This window comes from Tetrao urogallus (assembly GCF_951394365.1).
Source record: "Tetrao urogallus genome assembly, chromosome: 15".
NCBI lineage: Eukaryota > Metazoa > Chordata > Aves > Galliformes > Phasianidae > Tetrao > Tetrao urogallus.
The window spans coordinates 14,039,367-14,056,578 of NC_136828.1; the positions used below are offsets into that span (position 1 = coordinate 14,039,367).

General features: G+C 39.5%; 1 protein-coding gene across 1 annotated transcript; it reads right to left on the reverse strand.

Annotated features, from left to right (window-relative positions):
* Positions 1–376: 376 nt before the first annotated feature.
* EIF2AK1 (eukaryotic translation initiation factor 2 alpha kinase 1) lies at positions 377–17,212 on the reverse strand (the record flags this gene model as incomplete). The annotated part of the gene is made up of 15 exons (XM_079542750.1): positions 377–499; positions 900–1,133; positions 1,722–1,801; positions 1,888–2,008; positions 6,666–6,772; positions 7,499–7,610; positions 8,597–8,969; positions 9,667–9,718; positions 11,153–11,252; positions 11,710–11,790; positions 12,339–12,438; positions 12,897–12,928; positions 13,623–13,759; positions 16,585–16,743; positions 17,116–17,212. The coding sequence occupies 15 exons, from the start codon at positions 17,210–17,212 to the stop codon at positions 377–379; spliced, it is 1,908 nt and encodes a 635-aa protein (XP_079398876.1).

Here is a 17,212-nt window from a genome sequence, read left to right on the forward strand (position 1 = left end):
TTTAGATAAACAGGGTGATTTTAACCTACTCCCACCCCACACCTACTGTCATGGTTTGAATCCTTTATGAGCGCAGTTTCTGCAGTTGGATAGAATTCTAAAACCAATAAAAACATTACAGCTGCCTTTTGTATGTGATCTTCCTTTTTAGCTGCTGCATGAGAAACACCTTTGTTTAGTTACCTAAAGCAGTCCTATGCAAATACAAGCTGTATTTTGAATTTTTCCATCTTTTTTCTCTGTAGAATTTAACTTGGAATCTTTTCTGTTTAAAGAACAGACAGGAAAATCAAAATGCACCAAACTATTTTTATGTAAAAAAAAAAAAAAAAGTTTTTCTATAACTTAACATACAGTAGTTGTGTTCTTCCTGTACTTAAACTGGAGAACCTTGTTTCATATGTTCATCTTGTCCAGAGGAAAGCAGTCTTAGTTTCTCTTTCAGCTTTTCTATTTCTTCTTCTTGCTCTCTCACCTTTTGCTGTAGATTAGAAATAACCTGGAGATGCGAGACAGCTGATTTATTTACAGGCAGGGATAAATCCTCATCAGTCTATTGGCACATCTGTAGTCAACTACAAATAAGATTCTGCAGCACAGATCTTAGTGGCAAGGAAAGGGATAACTGTAACAAAGACTGCAGAGCTGACAAAAAACCTCCATCTGCCTGTAAATCAAGTGTCCAGTCTTAAGTTACCTGCACTTATTGGCTTTTTCTCCTTTAAAAGAGCTGGAAACAGTTGCCTAAATATTCTAACAGGGAATAAAGATCTCAATCACGCAATTCTCTTTAAGTTTTTTTAAATAGGCACAACAAGACAGGAAAGGTAAGGAGATTGTTACAAAGCAATTTAGCTTTGATATTTTTTATCCTGAAGGCTGATGTTGGCAGTACTTACGTGTTCTGTGGTACGAAACAGCTCACTTTCACGAAGCTGAGCAGCACTTGGTCTTTCTGTGGATACCTGACTGGTGAGAAGTTTCACATACTTGGCTTGAACAGGCCATTTCTTGTAGAAGTTACGAGGAATGTGGCCATTCCTTACGTTTGTTATAACTTCTGCTCTTTCCATTTCTGTTCCAAATGGCTGGAAGAGTTCCAGCAGGATAACACCCAAGCTATACATGTCTGACTGAAAAAGGGCGAAGAAAAAGTTCTGGGATAATTTCTACTTCAAAGGACCAACCAGATTTCATCTCACAAATGCTGCAGTGAGGCTTATGACAAAGTTTCAGGATAAGAAAAGTTCTGTGGCACTACTGAAGCAACTCAAATTCAAATCCATACAGATTCTTCAAAATGATCTCAGAAACACAACTTCTGTATTTAGCAGGCAAAGCTGAAGTCTGTTTCAGCAAAAAATGGGAGTAACAGTAATTGACCAAATTGTTGGAAAAAAGAAAAAGTTGGATTTTAAAAAAATAAACAAATAAAAATTGTTTTTAACCAACAATGACATCACTGAGAAGCTTATGCTTTATTCCTATAGTATGTCCTACGTATGCCTTACAGAAATAAGAATCATTTTACTGTCAGACTTTATTTTCAGATGAGTGATGCTATTAACATTAAGCATATAGTTTCAGTATAGTTACCTGCGTAACATTTCAGGTTATGCAGGTAGACATAAAGTGTTACCCTGGACAATCTGAATATCAGCACTAATCAGATAATAGCATTTAAATGTGTTCATAGAGGAGGGGTAAAAAACAAAACCTACCTTGAAGTCGTAGTCAGACCCCTGCAGCTGTTCTGGGGAAGCATATAGGCAAGTCCCCACACCTGAGGTATGTGTCAGTCCTTTAGAACATGAGTTTAGACTTATTAATGTCTTAAATATGCTAGAAACTTAAAACATTGAAACCTACAAAGATTTCTGCTCTTACCATTTATCCTTCCTGTGTGAAACCACTGGTCTGCATCATCCCAAAGGAGGTCTTGGCAGGCTAATCCAAAATCTCCTATTTTAACTTGATGATCTGATCCATGCAAAAATATATTTCTGGGCTACAAAATAAGACAGTATGAAGTATTAAGATATCTATATAAAGGATTATGAATTGCTGAAGTTGCATTCAGCTGTTTCAAAACCTGTTGCATCCAGTCATTCAGATGTGTAGGACAATGATTCTTTCATACTTTCATTAGTGAGATAGAAGAAAATAGTCAGAGTGTTTCAAATATTCACCACCATTTGGGCAGAAAGACTACTTACGAAGGATCCAGGAAAAAAAAGAAAAGAAAAACAGGGAAAAAAAAGGTTTAGCTAAAAGATAATGTACTTCTCAGCAGGAAATGGCAGTTTTTCAGAACACTAATGTTAACAGGCAAGAGTGCACAGCAAGTGAGACCTAAGTAGCAGAAATCAGTACTGAGATCACTGGGCAAGACCTCACATAAAACAAGAGTCCTCTAAATGACAAGCACAGCTGCAAAGTGCCAAGTGTTTTTCTTGGAAAGCTGGAATGGAAGCAGTTGCTGAGGCTGCTGAGTGGAGTACTGCCTGCAGAAACACTGAACGAGTTGTCCATTTATTTCAGCTGCACAAGCACAGCTGAGATGCGTTAGCAGCATGTGTGCAGGGCGAAGGAATACTTGCCACTTAAAAGAAAACAACATCCAATTACTGTTCTTTACTTACTCTGCAGCAGTTTCTGAACTTAGTGCACTGCAATGAGAACTGCAAACAATGTTGCTTCATACAGACTTTTCTTCTACTAAATGATCAGCTCTAGCAACACAGCAAACAGAGCAGAAGCCTTTCTACAGTTTTTAAAACTTTTGCTGCTTTTGCAATACTTTCAGAATAGCACAATTACTTCACAGCTGTTCTAGAATCAGGCAGACCAAAACATCACAAAGAAAGGCACTGCTCAAAGGAAAGAGATCAAACCTTTCAGTTCTGATTACGGATTGTCATTACAAAAACTGTAACTCCCTTGTCTGCCAGTAGCAGAGTAAGCAAGACAGCCAGCAGCGCTGCCACCGCCTGTGCTTGCCCTGTGTTCTTGAGAGGGCAGAGGACACAGTTTGTGCTGTGAAGAGCTACGTGAAATCATGATGGAAAATGGCGGGAGTTAAAGCTTTACCATCTGTTAGCAAATAGCGAGTGCTTGGAAAGACCCCCACCTCACAGACCTGCTCTCCCTCCAGGTAACACTCCATGTGTTATTGATATGTATTTATTTATTTTTAAATTCAAAAAAAAATATAAAGAAACATTAAATGATTGTGGTTCCTAATAAGATCAGACTCATAAGTCTTCATAAAATCATAAAGAGGCCACTGGAACTGCAAGCATAAATAAGTGTTACTCTGGGGAGAAGCCCCTGGGGACTCCCAGCTCACAGCACAGGCCTCCACGTCTCACGTTTCTCTGAAGGATCAGAGTAACAGGAATTTCAGAAAGAATCTGTCAGGACCCTCCCTGATCTGAGCTGCAGTGAGGCAACAGGAAAGGTTCCTACAGAAAGTAACCTGTTTGAAGCCGTGAAAGAAAGGATCAGGACAAATGGTCACAGTGAAGCTTTCACAGTGGAGGATATCAACAAGCAATTGTTTTATTGAGCCGTGCCAGGAACTCACTGAACAACGTATTCATAAATGATGTAGAAAAAGGGTGAACAGTGAGATAAAGTTTGCTGGCAGAGAAATAAAGACGAGGTCTGAATGCCAAGAATCATAAAAGGATCTTGCAAGTCTTAACAGGCAAAAGGAATTCAGTGCAAATAAACATTACAATGCAAATAAAAGGAAAATCAATTTTACACACACAACAACTATCTCTGAGCTGATTTACTGTTCAAGAGTGGTAACAGCCCTAAAAACAGCAATTTGATGCTCATTGCTGCTTCATGAAGCAAAATGCACATCACCAACTTTTTTTTTTTTTTTTTTTTCTCCTTTGGAGAGGGTAGGGGAGATGAAGAAGAAAACATTACACAGTCCTGTACAGATTAATGAACTGTCACCTCCAATACTGCCTCTCATCTCAAATACAATTATAGAAACACAGAACATCCCTGGTTGGAATAACACATAAGAGAAGTGGAATGACGTGCAGAAACAGTTGACAAGAATGTTGAAAATTTGCAATGTCTTTGATTCAAGGAATCACTAAATATAAAACATAAGACAACCTGTTAGGTTTTTAACTATAAAACATAAGACAACCTGTTAGGTTTAAAACAGATCTATTAAATCAAACATAGAATGGAAAGAGTGAGTAGGAAATACTACTCAGTCTGTAATTTGTGTAAACAGCAACCAAAAACAGAAGCAGTACCTGTTGACTCAGACTCATTATTGTTGACTATACTGCTGAAACTGAAAACTTATCATGGTAATTTTTAAAACAACATTTCCTGATCCGAATAGAGAAAAAGAGGCAAGAATCAGTAACAAGTTAATGGAGTCATGAGTGACAAGTTTGTCCTAGAAGCTGCTTAATACTGCTGCTTTGCAATAAATCTGATGACAGAACTGACCCATAACAAACTGCTATCCACACATCCAGAAGCACTGCTAGATTGTATCACAGATCCACTGGAACTTCTGCCTGCTTATGATTCTACTGTGACTTTCACTGACCTGAAATCAAACTATATTGACACATTTCCATGCTATAAAACTGGGAAATACAGGGGGAAATCTAAGTATAACACCATTTGTTGCATTCCTGCTAAGCACATGGGAGCAGTGATTAACAAAAATAAGTTAACGATCCAGCTGCTCTTCGGTCATAGCCATCCATGGAGCTTGCTCTGTTTTGTGACCTTACTGCGTTACACTCCACCAGTCCAGAAGTATTTTTTTCTCAGTAAAAATGAACTAACTTGAAGCTATGTTTTATGTTACAGAAATAACCAGAGGCTACACAGCACTTCATCTCCTACTCAACTTGCCCGGTGCCTGCAGAGCTGCGATGCCCACTTGAGGCAAATCTCAGAGAAGTCGGCCGGCTTCACAGAGTAACACAGAAGAGTGTCTCTATCTTGCACAATGCAAAACACCAGATAAAGCCTGAAATGAGTCACTGCAACTGTGACCACCTGGTACACTCAAGTCAACAGTCTGATGATGGCTTTCCACCTACATCCATTCTTTTTGAATACTGTCTCAACACAAAGGACGCAGCCAAATCTGGCTGGATGCCTCTTCACATAGCTGCAGGGTCACTGAATGCAGAGGCAACAGCAACTTTAATTGCATCTGGAGCAAACACCAATTCTACTATTACAACTTGTGGCAGAACTGCCCTCCACATTGCAGTGTGTGCAGCATCATCCAAAGCAAGCAGAATTTTAGGTGTCAACATAGACTGCATCTCTTTACTATTAAGTAACGGAGCCAATGTAAATATCCAGGATCATGAAGGACGAACAGCTGTGCACGAGGCCTGCTCAGGGGGTAGAAGGGAAATAGTCCATCTCCTGTTGGAGTATAAAGCAGACATGAACAGTCTAACAAGAGATGGGCAATCTCCAGTCTTTCTTTTTCTTCAAAAGAGATCACATTTAAAAGACAGAGCACTGCTGAACAAGTTGCTGGGATTCTCATATCCACTGAAGTTAAGAGATAATCAAGGAAATCTACCCACTGGCCTTCTGTTCTCAGAATTCCAAAAGCTGAAGGACTTCCTCCTAACATTATCGCAGAAATTACTGTCCCTGGAGGATATCTGCAAGATCACTGTTAGAAGAATATACGGAGAGAACAGCAAGTACTGGCTCAAAACCAGGCTTCCAGCAACTGTATGGAATTCATTATACAGCTATCAGAATGTAGGAAAACTCACCTGTGATGACACTGAACGGGAAAGCAAACCGAAATACTGTAAACCCTGAACAGCCTTAGAGAAATTAAAATTGATCCAGAATGAAGATTAATGTTGTGTTTTCTGAAGCAGCTCCAAATTTTCATTTGCAGAGTTTTAATTACCAAGGTAGTATTTACACTGATCTCCTCAAAGAGCTGCCATCTCTTTGTGCAGAAAGCTTCTGAAGGAAGCAGAGCAGAATACACACTCACTTCACTGTTAGTGGATTACGCGAGGTTAAGCAGGAGTGAGGGGGGAAAAAAGCAAGGTGTAGTCAACCTACACTTCACATTTAAGCTAGCCTGTAAGTTAAAACTACTCTTATGATTAAAGTTCAAAAAAAAAGAAAAAGCCACACACACAAAAAACACAACGAAGGAACACACAAAAAGCATCTACTGCAATCCATTCAAAGTGTATTTTTCTAAGTCTGATCTTCACTACATTTAATAGCAATTAAAATAAACTTTTAATTCCTTCATCGAAATCACCTACAGTCTGAGTCCCTTACATGAGACCAGAACTATTCTGAAAGATAGGAATTAATTTGCAAATGAGGGAAAACTTAAGGAGAAAAAAAAAACTATAATCTGAACATATCACAGAATGGCCAGGGTTGGAAGGGACCTCAAGAATCATGAATCTCCAACCCCACTGCCACAGGCAGGGCCACCAACCTCCCCATTTAATACCAGACCAGGCTGCCCAGAGTTTATTTTTCATCTACAACAGAGCTAAATTTAAGAGCCCAAATCCCCTCAAAAGTTGTGAAGCTGTTTTTTTTCCTCCCATCACAAAAGCTACCCTTGTTTTCTTTAGCCTCAAGTGATAGCCTAACAAACTTACTTTAATGTCTCGATGCATCACTCCCATGCTGTGGATATAGCACACTCCTTCTAATAACTCTTCAAAAATTTTCATTGTCCAGCTGACATCCACAAGATGGTATGGACCTTGAAGCAATTTAGAATATACATTATTTGGCTAAATTTTGATGAGATATTTAAGTTTATGTTACTATGTCTTACTGAAACCAGTTTATTTATGATATGGAAAAAAAATTTAATGGAACGAGCACGGTTTAAAAGATGGCATTTCCCACAGTTCTCCTAAGAAAGTATTTTGAAACCCTAGAAAGTCACTAAGCTCAGAATGCAGGTCGGTTCCTGGAACATCACTGCATCTGCATGCAGGTTTCTCCAAGTCCCACCGCACAGTTGTACGATTATGAATTTAATGATCACAACTCTGAAGTACCTGCATTCACTACCTGTCCATTTGTCTCTGACTGGAATTCTGCCAATCTGCTTTGAACGAAGAAAAAAAAAAACTACTGCTTAAACAACTTTCTGACAAAGAGCAGAGTCTCTCATTTAAAAACTGCTCCAAGCAAGCATCACCCACAGAGAGCTCTGTGTTGGTAACAAGTACGGCTCTGGCATACATTCATTCTTTTTCAGAGCTGTCTGAAGCTCACGAACTTGAATCTCTTTTAACAACATCTATCATATGAAGGTTCAATACTAGCAGCTATTGGATGAAAGGAATAAAGAATCCAATTAAGAAGATCCATACTATAAGCTGCTGAATTAAAACATCCTGCAGATGGACTTCTAATTGAGAAAAGGTCACTATTTGCTTTATAGCAAGGAAACTTTAAAAACAGCTATGAATCTTACCAGCAGCATCCTCTGTTTTCTCACTGCACCTTCTGTTACGGGCAGCAATCCAGTCCCACAAGGACAGTTCACACAGTTGCATCTGTATATAAAGCATCAAACGATACTCCACCTAACAGCAAAACATGGTACTGCTGATGTAATGAACAGCATCACCTTACTTATCTTCTTTAAAGGCAACAGAAACTAAATTTATCTTAAGCCAAAATTCAGTTACCAAAATGACAACAGATACAGTACTACTGCTATCTAGTTTGGGCTTTGATTTTGTTGCTGCTGTTCTTCCTCAAATTTTAGCAATTGTTATAAGACCAAAGCTAACAGAACAGCCAGCTAGATTTATTATATATATTTAAAGATTCAAATGAGACTATAAAAGCAGTTAGAATTACTGCATGGAGGTTCATTCTGACTTAATAGCGTAAACAGAAAGAAAACAAGAAAAGTCAACCTGTTGATATGGAACTGTATTTACACAAACATGTAAAGTCATTCTCAGACAATGCATGTGCTCATTTGAAAATCTGGACAACTCAGACACCTTTAAAACCTGAGATTTCTTTCACAAGGGAACTGCAACTGACAGCAAAGGCTTGAAACATTCCTGAGCTGTCTGCATTGTACAAAACACTGCAGGGGTAAAACGCCAACAGAGTTTAAGAGGCGTAAGCAGAGTGGTCATTCCTTCCCTCTCACGTGTAATCTCACGCTGGACAGGGTCAGCATCACACACCCAGGCACTTTTACCAATATCTAAACTAGCTGCTGTTGCTGAATATTGAAAATGTTCAAGTCTGTTGGTTTGTTTTCTTTCTCAGAAACACAGGAGTAGCACTTTTTACTCATGTAAGCACATCAAAAGGACCCCGAATGACTAACACAGAGACTTTTCTGTATGTGAGTTTTGCCACATACACATTGCTCCTCTGGTCGTTTTCCTTGTAATTACTCAAAGTAATAAGAGTCAATACTTTCGGTTCTAATAAAAGTCCTTTAAAATTTATCATTATAAACAATTCCTGCAACATCCACATTTTCCTTTGCAGCCTTCATGAAATCAGACAGCAGCTAGATGTACTTAAGGAGAGCTGCACTTACCTCGAACCCTCCACAGAGAGCTACATCATTCCCAGAGCGCTCTTCAGTGCAGGACTCACTTCCAGCACTAGCATCTAGATCCAGACTACAGGGATGGCCGTATGATGAATCATTTTTAAAATCAGTTGATCTACAGTCAACACTACTGACAGAGTCTGCTTGTAGTTCTACGGGCGATTCACATCTATTTGGTTTCATACCTATTTCCTTACTATCGCTGTTAGTGAAATCATTCCTTACATCCATATTCTGCACCAATTCACTATCCTGATTTCTAAGATATGTACTGTCGCCAGACTTTTCTTCTTGTGAAGTAAGGTCAGCAAAAATAATTGAACTACCACTTTCCACACTCTGAATGTGACAGTGATCACTGAAAAGAATAAAGAGAGAGAAATCTAAATGCAGAGTTTTATGCCATGCACTTGCAATACACCATTCTGAAAACTTCATTTTTTATTGCAAACTGTACTCCAGAGTTAAGAGTTCAGCTACTTCCCCACATAGAACTTTAGGATCATGAACTGCCAAGTGTTGGCTCCAACCTTTTTATATTCTCCCTGAGCATGGATTTCTGGCAGCTGACCCAGATAGCTCACAGACACACACAGCCATAGGTCACAGTATTCACTGGGTAGAACTATGATGATTCTCTCCTTTTCAGTTAGGAAATTACACTGTAATATTTTTCATTGGACTCCACCTCCTTACCAAAAAGGCTAATCAACACTTCTGAGAAACAGAAGGCCCCATTGCCCTAAAAAGACTCTGCAGTATTAATCAATGTTGGCAAATACCATAAAGCTTTTGAAGCAAACTTGAACCCCATACTACACTCAGGCACTCTGAAATTGTGAGATCCAAGGCAGGCAGGGGTATCCAGCAACATTCTTCAACTCAATCAGAACAGAAACAATGACAAGGATAACTAATGCTTTTTCCTTGTTGTAATTAGAAAGTAAAAAGCAACACGTGCTGAATTCTGTACTCTTTTAACGCTATTTAAAGAAAAATAAAAGCATTTGAATTAAAGAGAAAGAAATGTTATCGTTGAGGTGTGTTATACTTACTTGCCACTCTCCTGTTCCAAGGGTAACGACTGCAGCTTCAATATTGTCTTATCTATTGGATGAAAAGATAGGTATGGTACGTCAGGAAACAAAACATGCAGATACGTACTACAAAGCAATGTTTAAGCTACAGCATCTTCCTGAACTCCACTATTTGTAAATATCTTTCTCTTTGCAATTCAAAAGCCATTTCTCAGACTAAGAAACAACCCTGAATAATCTGTTCTTCCTTTTTCTTTAAAAGAAATTAAACATTATAAGAAGTCTCTGGAAGTGTTATATTTGGTTCCTCTACATGTTCACCCAGCTTTGATCCTTAATTACTCAGCCAGTTCAAAATAAGGCCTTAAGTATAAGATAACACACAGCTGAAGAAACAACTCCACAAGGCACCCCCGTCTGCATCACTTTGCTGCTGTTTTGAAAATATCTGAAATAATTTTCAATAAAATTGTTTACTCACATGAAAAATAAATTTATTTTAGCACGCATTTCAGAAGCAAATACAAAATAACTGTCTTCTAAGCCACAGAAAACCATTAAGTACCACAATACCCACTTGTTACACTTTCAACATTAAATGCCTGTAAGGTATTCCTAGCACTTAGAAGTTGTATCCTTCAAGATTCTCAATATCACAGACTTAAAAAGACTTGTCTATTTTACTATACTATCAACTAAGTATTTTCTTTTGTGCTTATAGCAGGCTGGAAATCAATTCACTGACATGAAAAACAATAAGGTCAGACAGAGGATAAGCAAACCTCCCACTAAGTGAGGATCAAAAGATTTAGCTGCATTCCGGAAGAGAATGAGAAAGAAAAGTCACCAACAGATTAGGGTTTGAAAAGGACCAAAGGACAAAGTGTGGGAAGAAAAAAAGGGGAGGGGGGAAGGGGGCAAAGAATGTGTAAAATGAACATAAAAGGAGATTAATTCTCCTTTTATGTATAATATATTATCTATATATAATAACCAGTACCAAAAAAAAAAAAAAAAAAAAAACAAAAAAAACCAGATTATCTGTAACTGCAGAACTCTATTTGTCAAATTTAAAAGTCTTGCAGAAAGCAAAATAAGAGACAGGGATTTTTTTGCCTTTTGATTGTTTTTTCCCTTCTGAAGTACTTCTAGGTTCTTTCAGGTTTTCAGAACTGTTTTCTAAGTAGAAAGAGGAGCATAGTGGGAGATTTACCCTACTTTGCCACAACCATGACATTTCAAAATATTCCTAGTTTGTGTGGGTTTTTTACTCCTATTCATCACTTGTTCTCCAGTAGCTGAAGTGGTTCATCCCCAAGCATTCATTCTTCTCCTCCTTAACTCACTACATTTTGAGTTAAAACTTTTTATTGCATTTTACTTAACCTCAGCCAATTTTAAAATCCTTGCCAAATACTTCCGGAAGAAAAGCTAATGCTTTCATACTTCCAAATTCATTACTGAGTAACAGATAAGCAAGAATTGCTCAATATGCTGTACTTTCCTTTTGGGCAAGCTGTTTGAACCTGTTCCATCCAAGCAGTGTGATAGCCCACAATATGAGGATGCTGCAGTCCAGCCAGCACTTTAACTTCTCGAAGGACCTAAGAGGACAAAAAAAAAAAACCCCAAACCCAGTAAGACTGTTCTTTAGTTAGACTGCTTAGTAAACCCACAATGTAACAAAAAGAAGAATTCCTGAGGGGGGGGGGGGGGAAAAAAAAAAAAAAAAAAAAAAAAAAAATCGAACAAATAATATTATAAAAATGGAGGAAATTTGGAAGCTTTAGAACAAACTACAGTTTTTATGTATGGATAATATAATCAAAATCAAGCTAATATACCACAGTGAAAGTACTTAAGTATCTCTTAGTCACTTTTTTCTATTAGGTACAGATAAGGTCAAATCTATGGAAACCCAGACTAACAAATGTAAATGCTGCTTTTAATTAATACTTCTTGAAGGCTTGAGAATTTAGTAATGCAGTTAGTGTTTAAATCAAAATCAGTTAGAGCAAACAGGGAATTAAAAGAGATGGGAGGAAATGAAATAAATAATACCTTCATGCAATCTCTTCTTGTAGCCTTCTTAATATTGATTTTTTTAATAGCATAGAACTGACCATCTAACTTGTTTCTGACCTGAAAACAATTGCAATACGACAAAATTACTTGCTGAAGTGTCTAAGTTAGTGAGTTATTAAAACCTTTAGAAACAACTATCTTCTATCAATTAATTTCTGCACTCTATATGGATAACTTCTTGCTTTTATCAGAAAGTTAAACCAGGACGAGGCTTTAGCTGTCTAGGATGAAGATTCAATACTTTTGCCTTATTTTCAGGGCTGCACACTTCTAATCCAAACTTTGTGAAATACGCCCCTCTACAGCTATCTCATCAACAGAACAATGCCAATAGGCCCTGATGACCAACAAGTCAGGTTCTCAGTACACCTGAGGGACCACAACTGCCATCTAAATGTGGCCTATCCCACTTGGGGAACCTGCACTTGGCCGTGCACTGCAAGTGTTCAGCAGTGTTCGACATCGGATGGACAGTTTGTGTTCCAATTGAAGTTGCCTTCTTTTCAAGCAACAACTGGAACGTCGGCGTGCACAGACTAAGCAGAAAATGTAAACTTCAAAGAAAAACTAGCTATAAACCGTTAAGCTATAAATGAAAAGAATACCTTGTATACTTGGCCATATCCTCCTTTTCCCAATCTTGCAATCTCATCAAATTCATTCAAGTATCGTGAAGTCTGTGCTTCCAAGAGAACTTCTTTTTCCCTATTCAAAAATTAGGCTGCATTAAACTAAGTTACAACTTTCAATGAGGTTATTATATATGCCACAGGCAATCCAGAAATACTGTTTATATTATGAAAAGTAGAAAAAAACCCAATACCGTGGCATGGCCATACTGAATACTGAAAGGCAACAGTATAGCACAGGCAGTTAGGGTGAGAGCACACTATGTGCCTCAAATCCACATCCCAAATTAATCCGAGTATTCAAATGATTTCTTTAAATGTATGCCTGGTAACTCTTGTTTTCCTTACGACCACATTAATGACAGCTGTCGTACTGAAGGAGATTTCATCAGACCATTTTGAGAGACTATCAAGAAATTTCCACTTTTTTCTGTGTTTCAGAAATTAAATACAAGGTGTGGCACATGAATTAAATTCACACAGAACTCTAGGGAGGAAGTTGTTTAGTATCTTTTCAATGCTTTGAATACATACCCAATTGCACGAGAATCTCCATTATCAAGTTCCTATGAAACAATAAAATCCAACATAAAAACATGCCACACAGAGCAATAGGTCTACCATGCCATTACCACAAACAGCTTAATCAAAACAGAAACTAGAACTGCGTTCCTAGAAGAAAACGAGTTCACAGATACAGACAGCCATTCATTCTCGAGAGCAAACTGAAGTACTGCCCTAGCGGTGAGCAGCTAAGGTCACTGCTGGAGAGAATGCTGCCCTTCAGAGCAACCCCTGCTGGCCAACAGGATAACACGAGGGCTCCAAAACATGCTCAAGACAGCATTAACTGGCATAGTTCAAGCAGACAGATGAATAAACTGCTCTGACTCAGCCTGAAGCCCAACACAAGGGTACAGTTAACCAGAGCAGTTAAAAGTCAGAATGCATGCCTGCCTGCTGACAAAAAAAGCAGTAGCAATGTTTAGAACACTTTGCCTATGTTTAAAAAGAAAAAAACCTTTTTTTCACACTACTATTTAATACAGAATGAAATATTTCTGGTTTCAAAAACATCGATTTGCACCTACAGGTCCAGAACACACCATCTCAAATAGACAAGACAGAACTGGAATTCTATTTGTAGTTACTGAAAACAACCAATCCAGTATTAAAAGAACCCCAAAACAAAATATTCTTTAGATGCAATGTGTTAATCCCTAAACGCAGATGCTGCCAAACAAAATTAACAAAGCTTACCCCATTAAGTACTTGTCGGTTAGCTGCTTTCATTAGCTCAGTAATGGCTCTATTATGCTGCAGTCTTACAGTACTAAACTCATCACAGAAGGCAAAAGGGGAGAGCAAACCTGTTCTCGTGAAAGCCTGTCGAAGTACTGCACAAAGGAACAGAAAAAGGTCACATTAAATAAAGCTTGCCAATAAGACCATGTAAGCAGTTGTTTTCTGAAATGAGCAAACTTTATTTGAAAGAGAGTGCATCTGAAAACCTGAACGTTCAGTCACTTCTATCACAATGGCCTTTCCCATAGGGATAAAAGCTAATTAAACCCAAACTAGAGTTGCTCTGGGGGAATCCCTTTGCATAATGCAGCTAATTGCCATGCATTTCGTCGCATTTCCTGCTCTCTCTTATCTCAGCGGGTGAATCATTCAAACATTCACCTGTTCACTCCTTACCTTTGTACCACATTCTCTCAGAGAAAAGAGCAACTCAAAGCATGAGGACACCCATACAGTAAAGAGGCACTACAATGTTATTCTAATTCCCATATCAGCTCACATTTGTTTAAGTACTGTAGTAAAGAAATCACCCACACCAAAATGCTGCATACTGCACAGCCAGGTTAAGCAGTGCTGTGACAGAAAGAACTGATCCTGGAGATGGGTGCAACCATAAAGACAGTACAGGAAATGTACTGCAAGCACTTAGGAGTTGCAAGATCTCCAACTTGCTTGCAAGATTTTCTTTGGTACTGAAACTTCAAAATCAGCCTGTTATCTCTCAGTGGACATAAAGCACGCTGAAGTGAACCTATAAGGAACTGGGAATTTTGCAGTAAGAGCGTTATGGACACTTACATGCAACAGAAAAGTGGCCGGAAAAATCCACCCAGGCCAACATGACCTTAGTAGCCACAATCACAAAACAGATACGATTGCTGCAGTACCACTTGGAAACCAGCTTAAACTCTACCAATGCAGCACTATCATCTGCCACAGAAGCACACTGGGAATGGAACAGCTGCACCATCAGCAAGGGGCACAGGCTGCATCAAACCCAGGCCCCTGAGAGAGCCTGTGAGTAACCACACCTTAACCAAGGCCCTCAGGTCATAAGGGGGGACCATAAGTGCTCAACTACTATTGGCTTAAATAAAACCCTAATAATTCCAGGATACTTCGAGTCTTCTTACTGTCAGAGCTGGCAGTTATCAGATCACAGACAGACCTCAGTCTGTCCAGGACAGCAGTGTCTCCCTAATGGTGTTTGTGCCTCTTAAGTTCAGCCTAGACAGCTTAGGGATGATTCAGTTCTTCTCTTTTCCTCACGTTCCCATGCCTCCCAACTCCCCCCTACACTTTATTTATAAATTTTGCATAACTGCTATTTTACTGACTGTACACATAATCGATGTATACCAGTATAAGTTGATCTCTGCCTTTAAAATGTTGAAAAAAACAACCAGGTATTTTTAATGATTACTTACCATTAAGTAGGTAAGTATATGGCTAATGGTAAAATACTTCTGTAAGTTGGCGCCCCTACAGTTTTTCCTCTTCCTTCCCAATTCCAGAAGTGTTTTATAAATTATTTCAATTACTGACATGATAGATAGATCTATCACATAGGGCAGCCTATACTTCGATAGGAAAGCCAACTTAGCCCTCTATAGAACGGAGAGATAAAGGATTGCAGAATAGGTTTACCTGTATCTTTGTAGAGATGTGACTTTTTTCCCCCTATATAATATTTAACATACAATGAAATAGACAAGTATAATGTTCCTACTGGATAAAAATCCAGTGTTCCTTTCTCCTGTCCAATCACTTCTAAAAATAGTTTGTCTTTATAATTAAGTGTATGTACACATCACAGTACAGAGCAGTCTTACCTTTCCAAGGTAAATTCTGCTTTTATATAGTAAAGATCCAACCCCTCTGTCCAACATCTAAGTCTCAGCCAGCACAACCTTTGCAGATTACTTCATTTTAACCTATATAGGTTTAACAGGTTAAAAAATCCATGCCTTAATATTTTACTCAAATGATCTTAAATCATGAATTAGGCCTATCAACATAGGCTGACCTTACCCACACAGGGTGACCTCCACTTCTTACAGAAAGTTTCTTTTTCAGTCCTAAGAGCTATTTGTGGTGGTTGTTTTTTTTTGGCAAGTTCTTTTTTTTTAATATAAAGATATAGCAAAACCTGGTGACAAACGCCTACACCAGATTTAAAGAACGAAAAAGTGAGTTGCTGTTACTATAGGATGCTTCAAATAGAAGCAACATAACATGGCTATTTTTATTTTCTACAATGTATAGCATGTATATATACATGTACATACAGGTATAGCAAGGAAAAAAAAAAAAGAAAGATGGTTTCTGAGATCATTATATACATGCTTAAATGAACAAAATACCTAAGATAAGCCACAGACCAAAATGAACAGATTTCAGGAGAAACACCTCACGTCTAAGAACACAAGCTCTAGAATTACGTCAAAGGACTCTGTTGAAAAACATGGGACTTCCAAAACCGCTTACTTTGACTTCAGAAAACATAATTTCGGCAGACGTGGAGAAGACAATGCCACAGCTACTTCTTGATAAATATTTCTAACAAGCCCCTCCTTTATCTGTGTTTTCAGATCCGATTTAATATCACCACAAAGCACAATCTCCCTCAAGCAAATTACCTTGCTTTCGCTTCCCTTCCTGTGACACAACTCTCGTGACTTAACTGAAAGAGAACCGCCTGTTCTTTGTACTGACAACTGCAGTGGTATTCATTTATTTATTTTTTCAGAAAACAGAGGCCCTCGGTACCAATTAAGCTGACTTGGAGTCTTCATCCTCTCCTGAGAACTACTCCTGTCACCCTACAGGATGAGGCCCGGAGCCTCTCACTGACAGAGCTCTGCAATGCCGAACACGCGGGCACGTAATGCCGTAAGGAAGAAGTGCTCTTACTAACTTCGGAACAAGCACCTCGAGTGCACGGGGTTGTGCGTGTACATGTGGCACAGGTGCTCCAGCAGCGACACCAGGAGCAGCTGGTTCTGGATGGTCGAAGTGAAATTCACAAACTTCTGCGACCCATTGGCCACTCGCAGTTCTGCCGGCACATCCGACTCTGATGAAGAGAAGTCACAGACCGAGTTAGCTCGCCTTACGTTGCCGTCCACACACTGAATCGAAGCCCGCAGCACTCCCACACCTCAGCGCGGCGCGGCCTCGCAGAAAGGCACCGGCTGCTGCTAAGCGAGAAGTTCGAGGCGCTCACCGGAGACCTAAACACGACTAATGCTTTGAAATACCTCCAGGCGAACCGAACCGCCGAGGCTCCCGCGGCCGCCTCAGGCCTCCATCAGCCCCGGGGCCGCCGCTCCCGCTCCGCCTCTCCACCGGCGGCACCGCGGTGCTCCGACCTTCCCCACGCAGAAGAAGCCCCCCCCCACTCCCACCCCTTCCTCCCCGCGGCTCCTCCCGAGGACGCCCCGCGTACCGTCGAAGCGTGGCTCCGAGCTCTCCTCAGGGAATTGAATGGCGGGCGGCCGGCGGCGGTTCGCGGCCTTCGGGGCGACCTCCCGGCCCCGCCACAT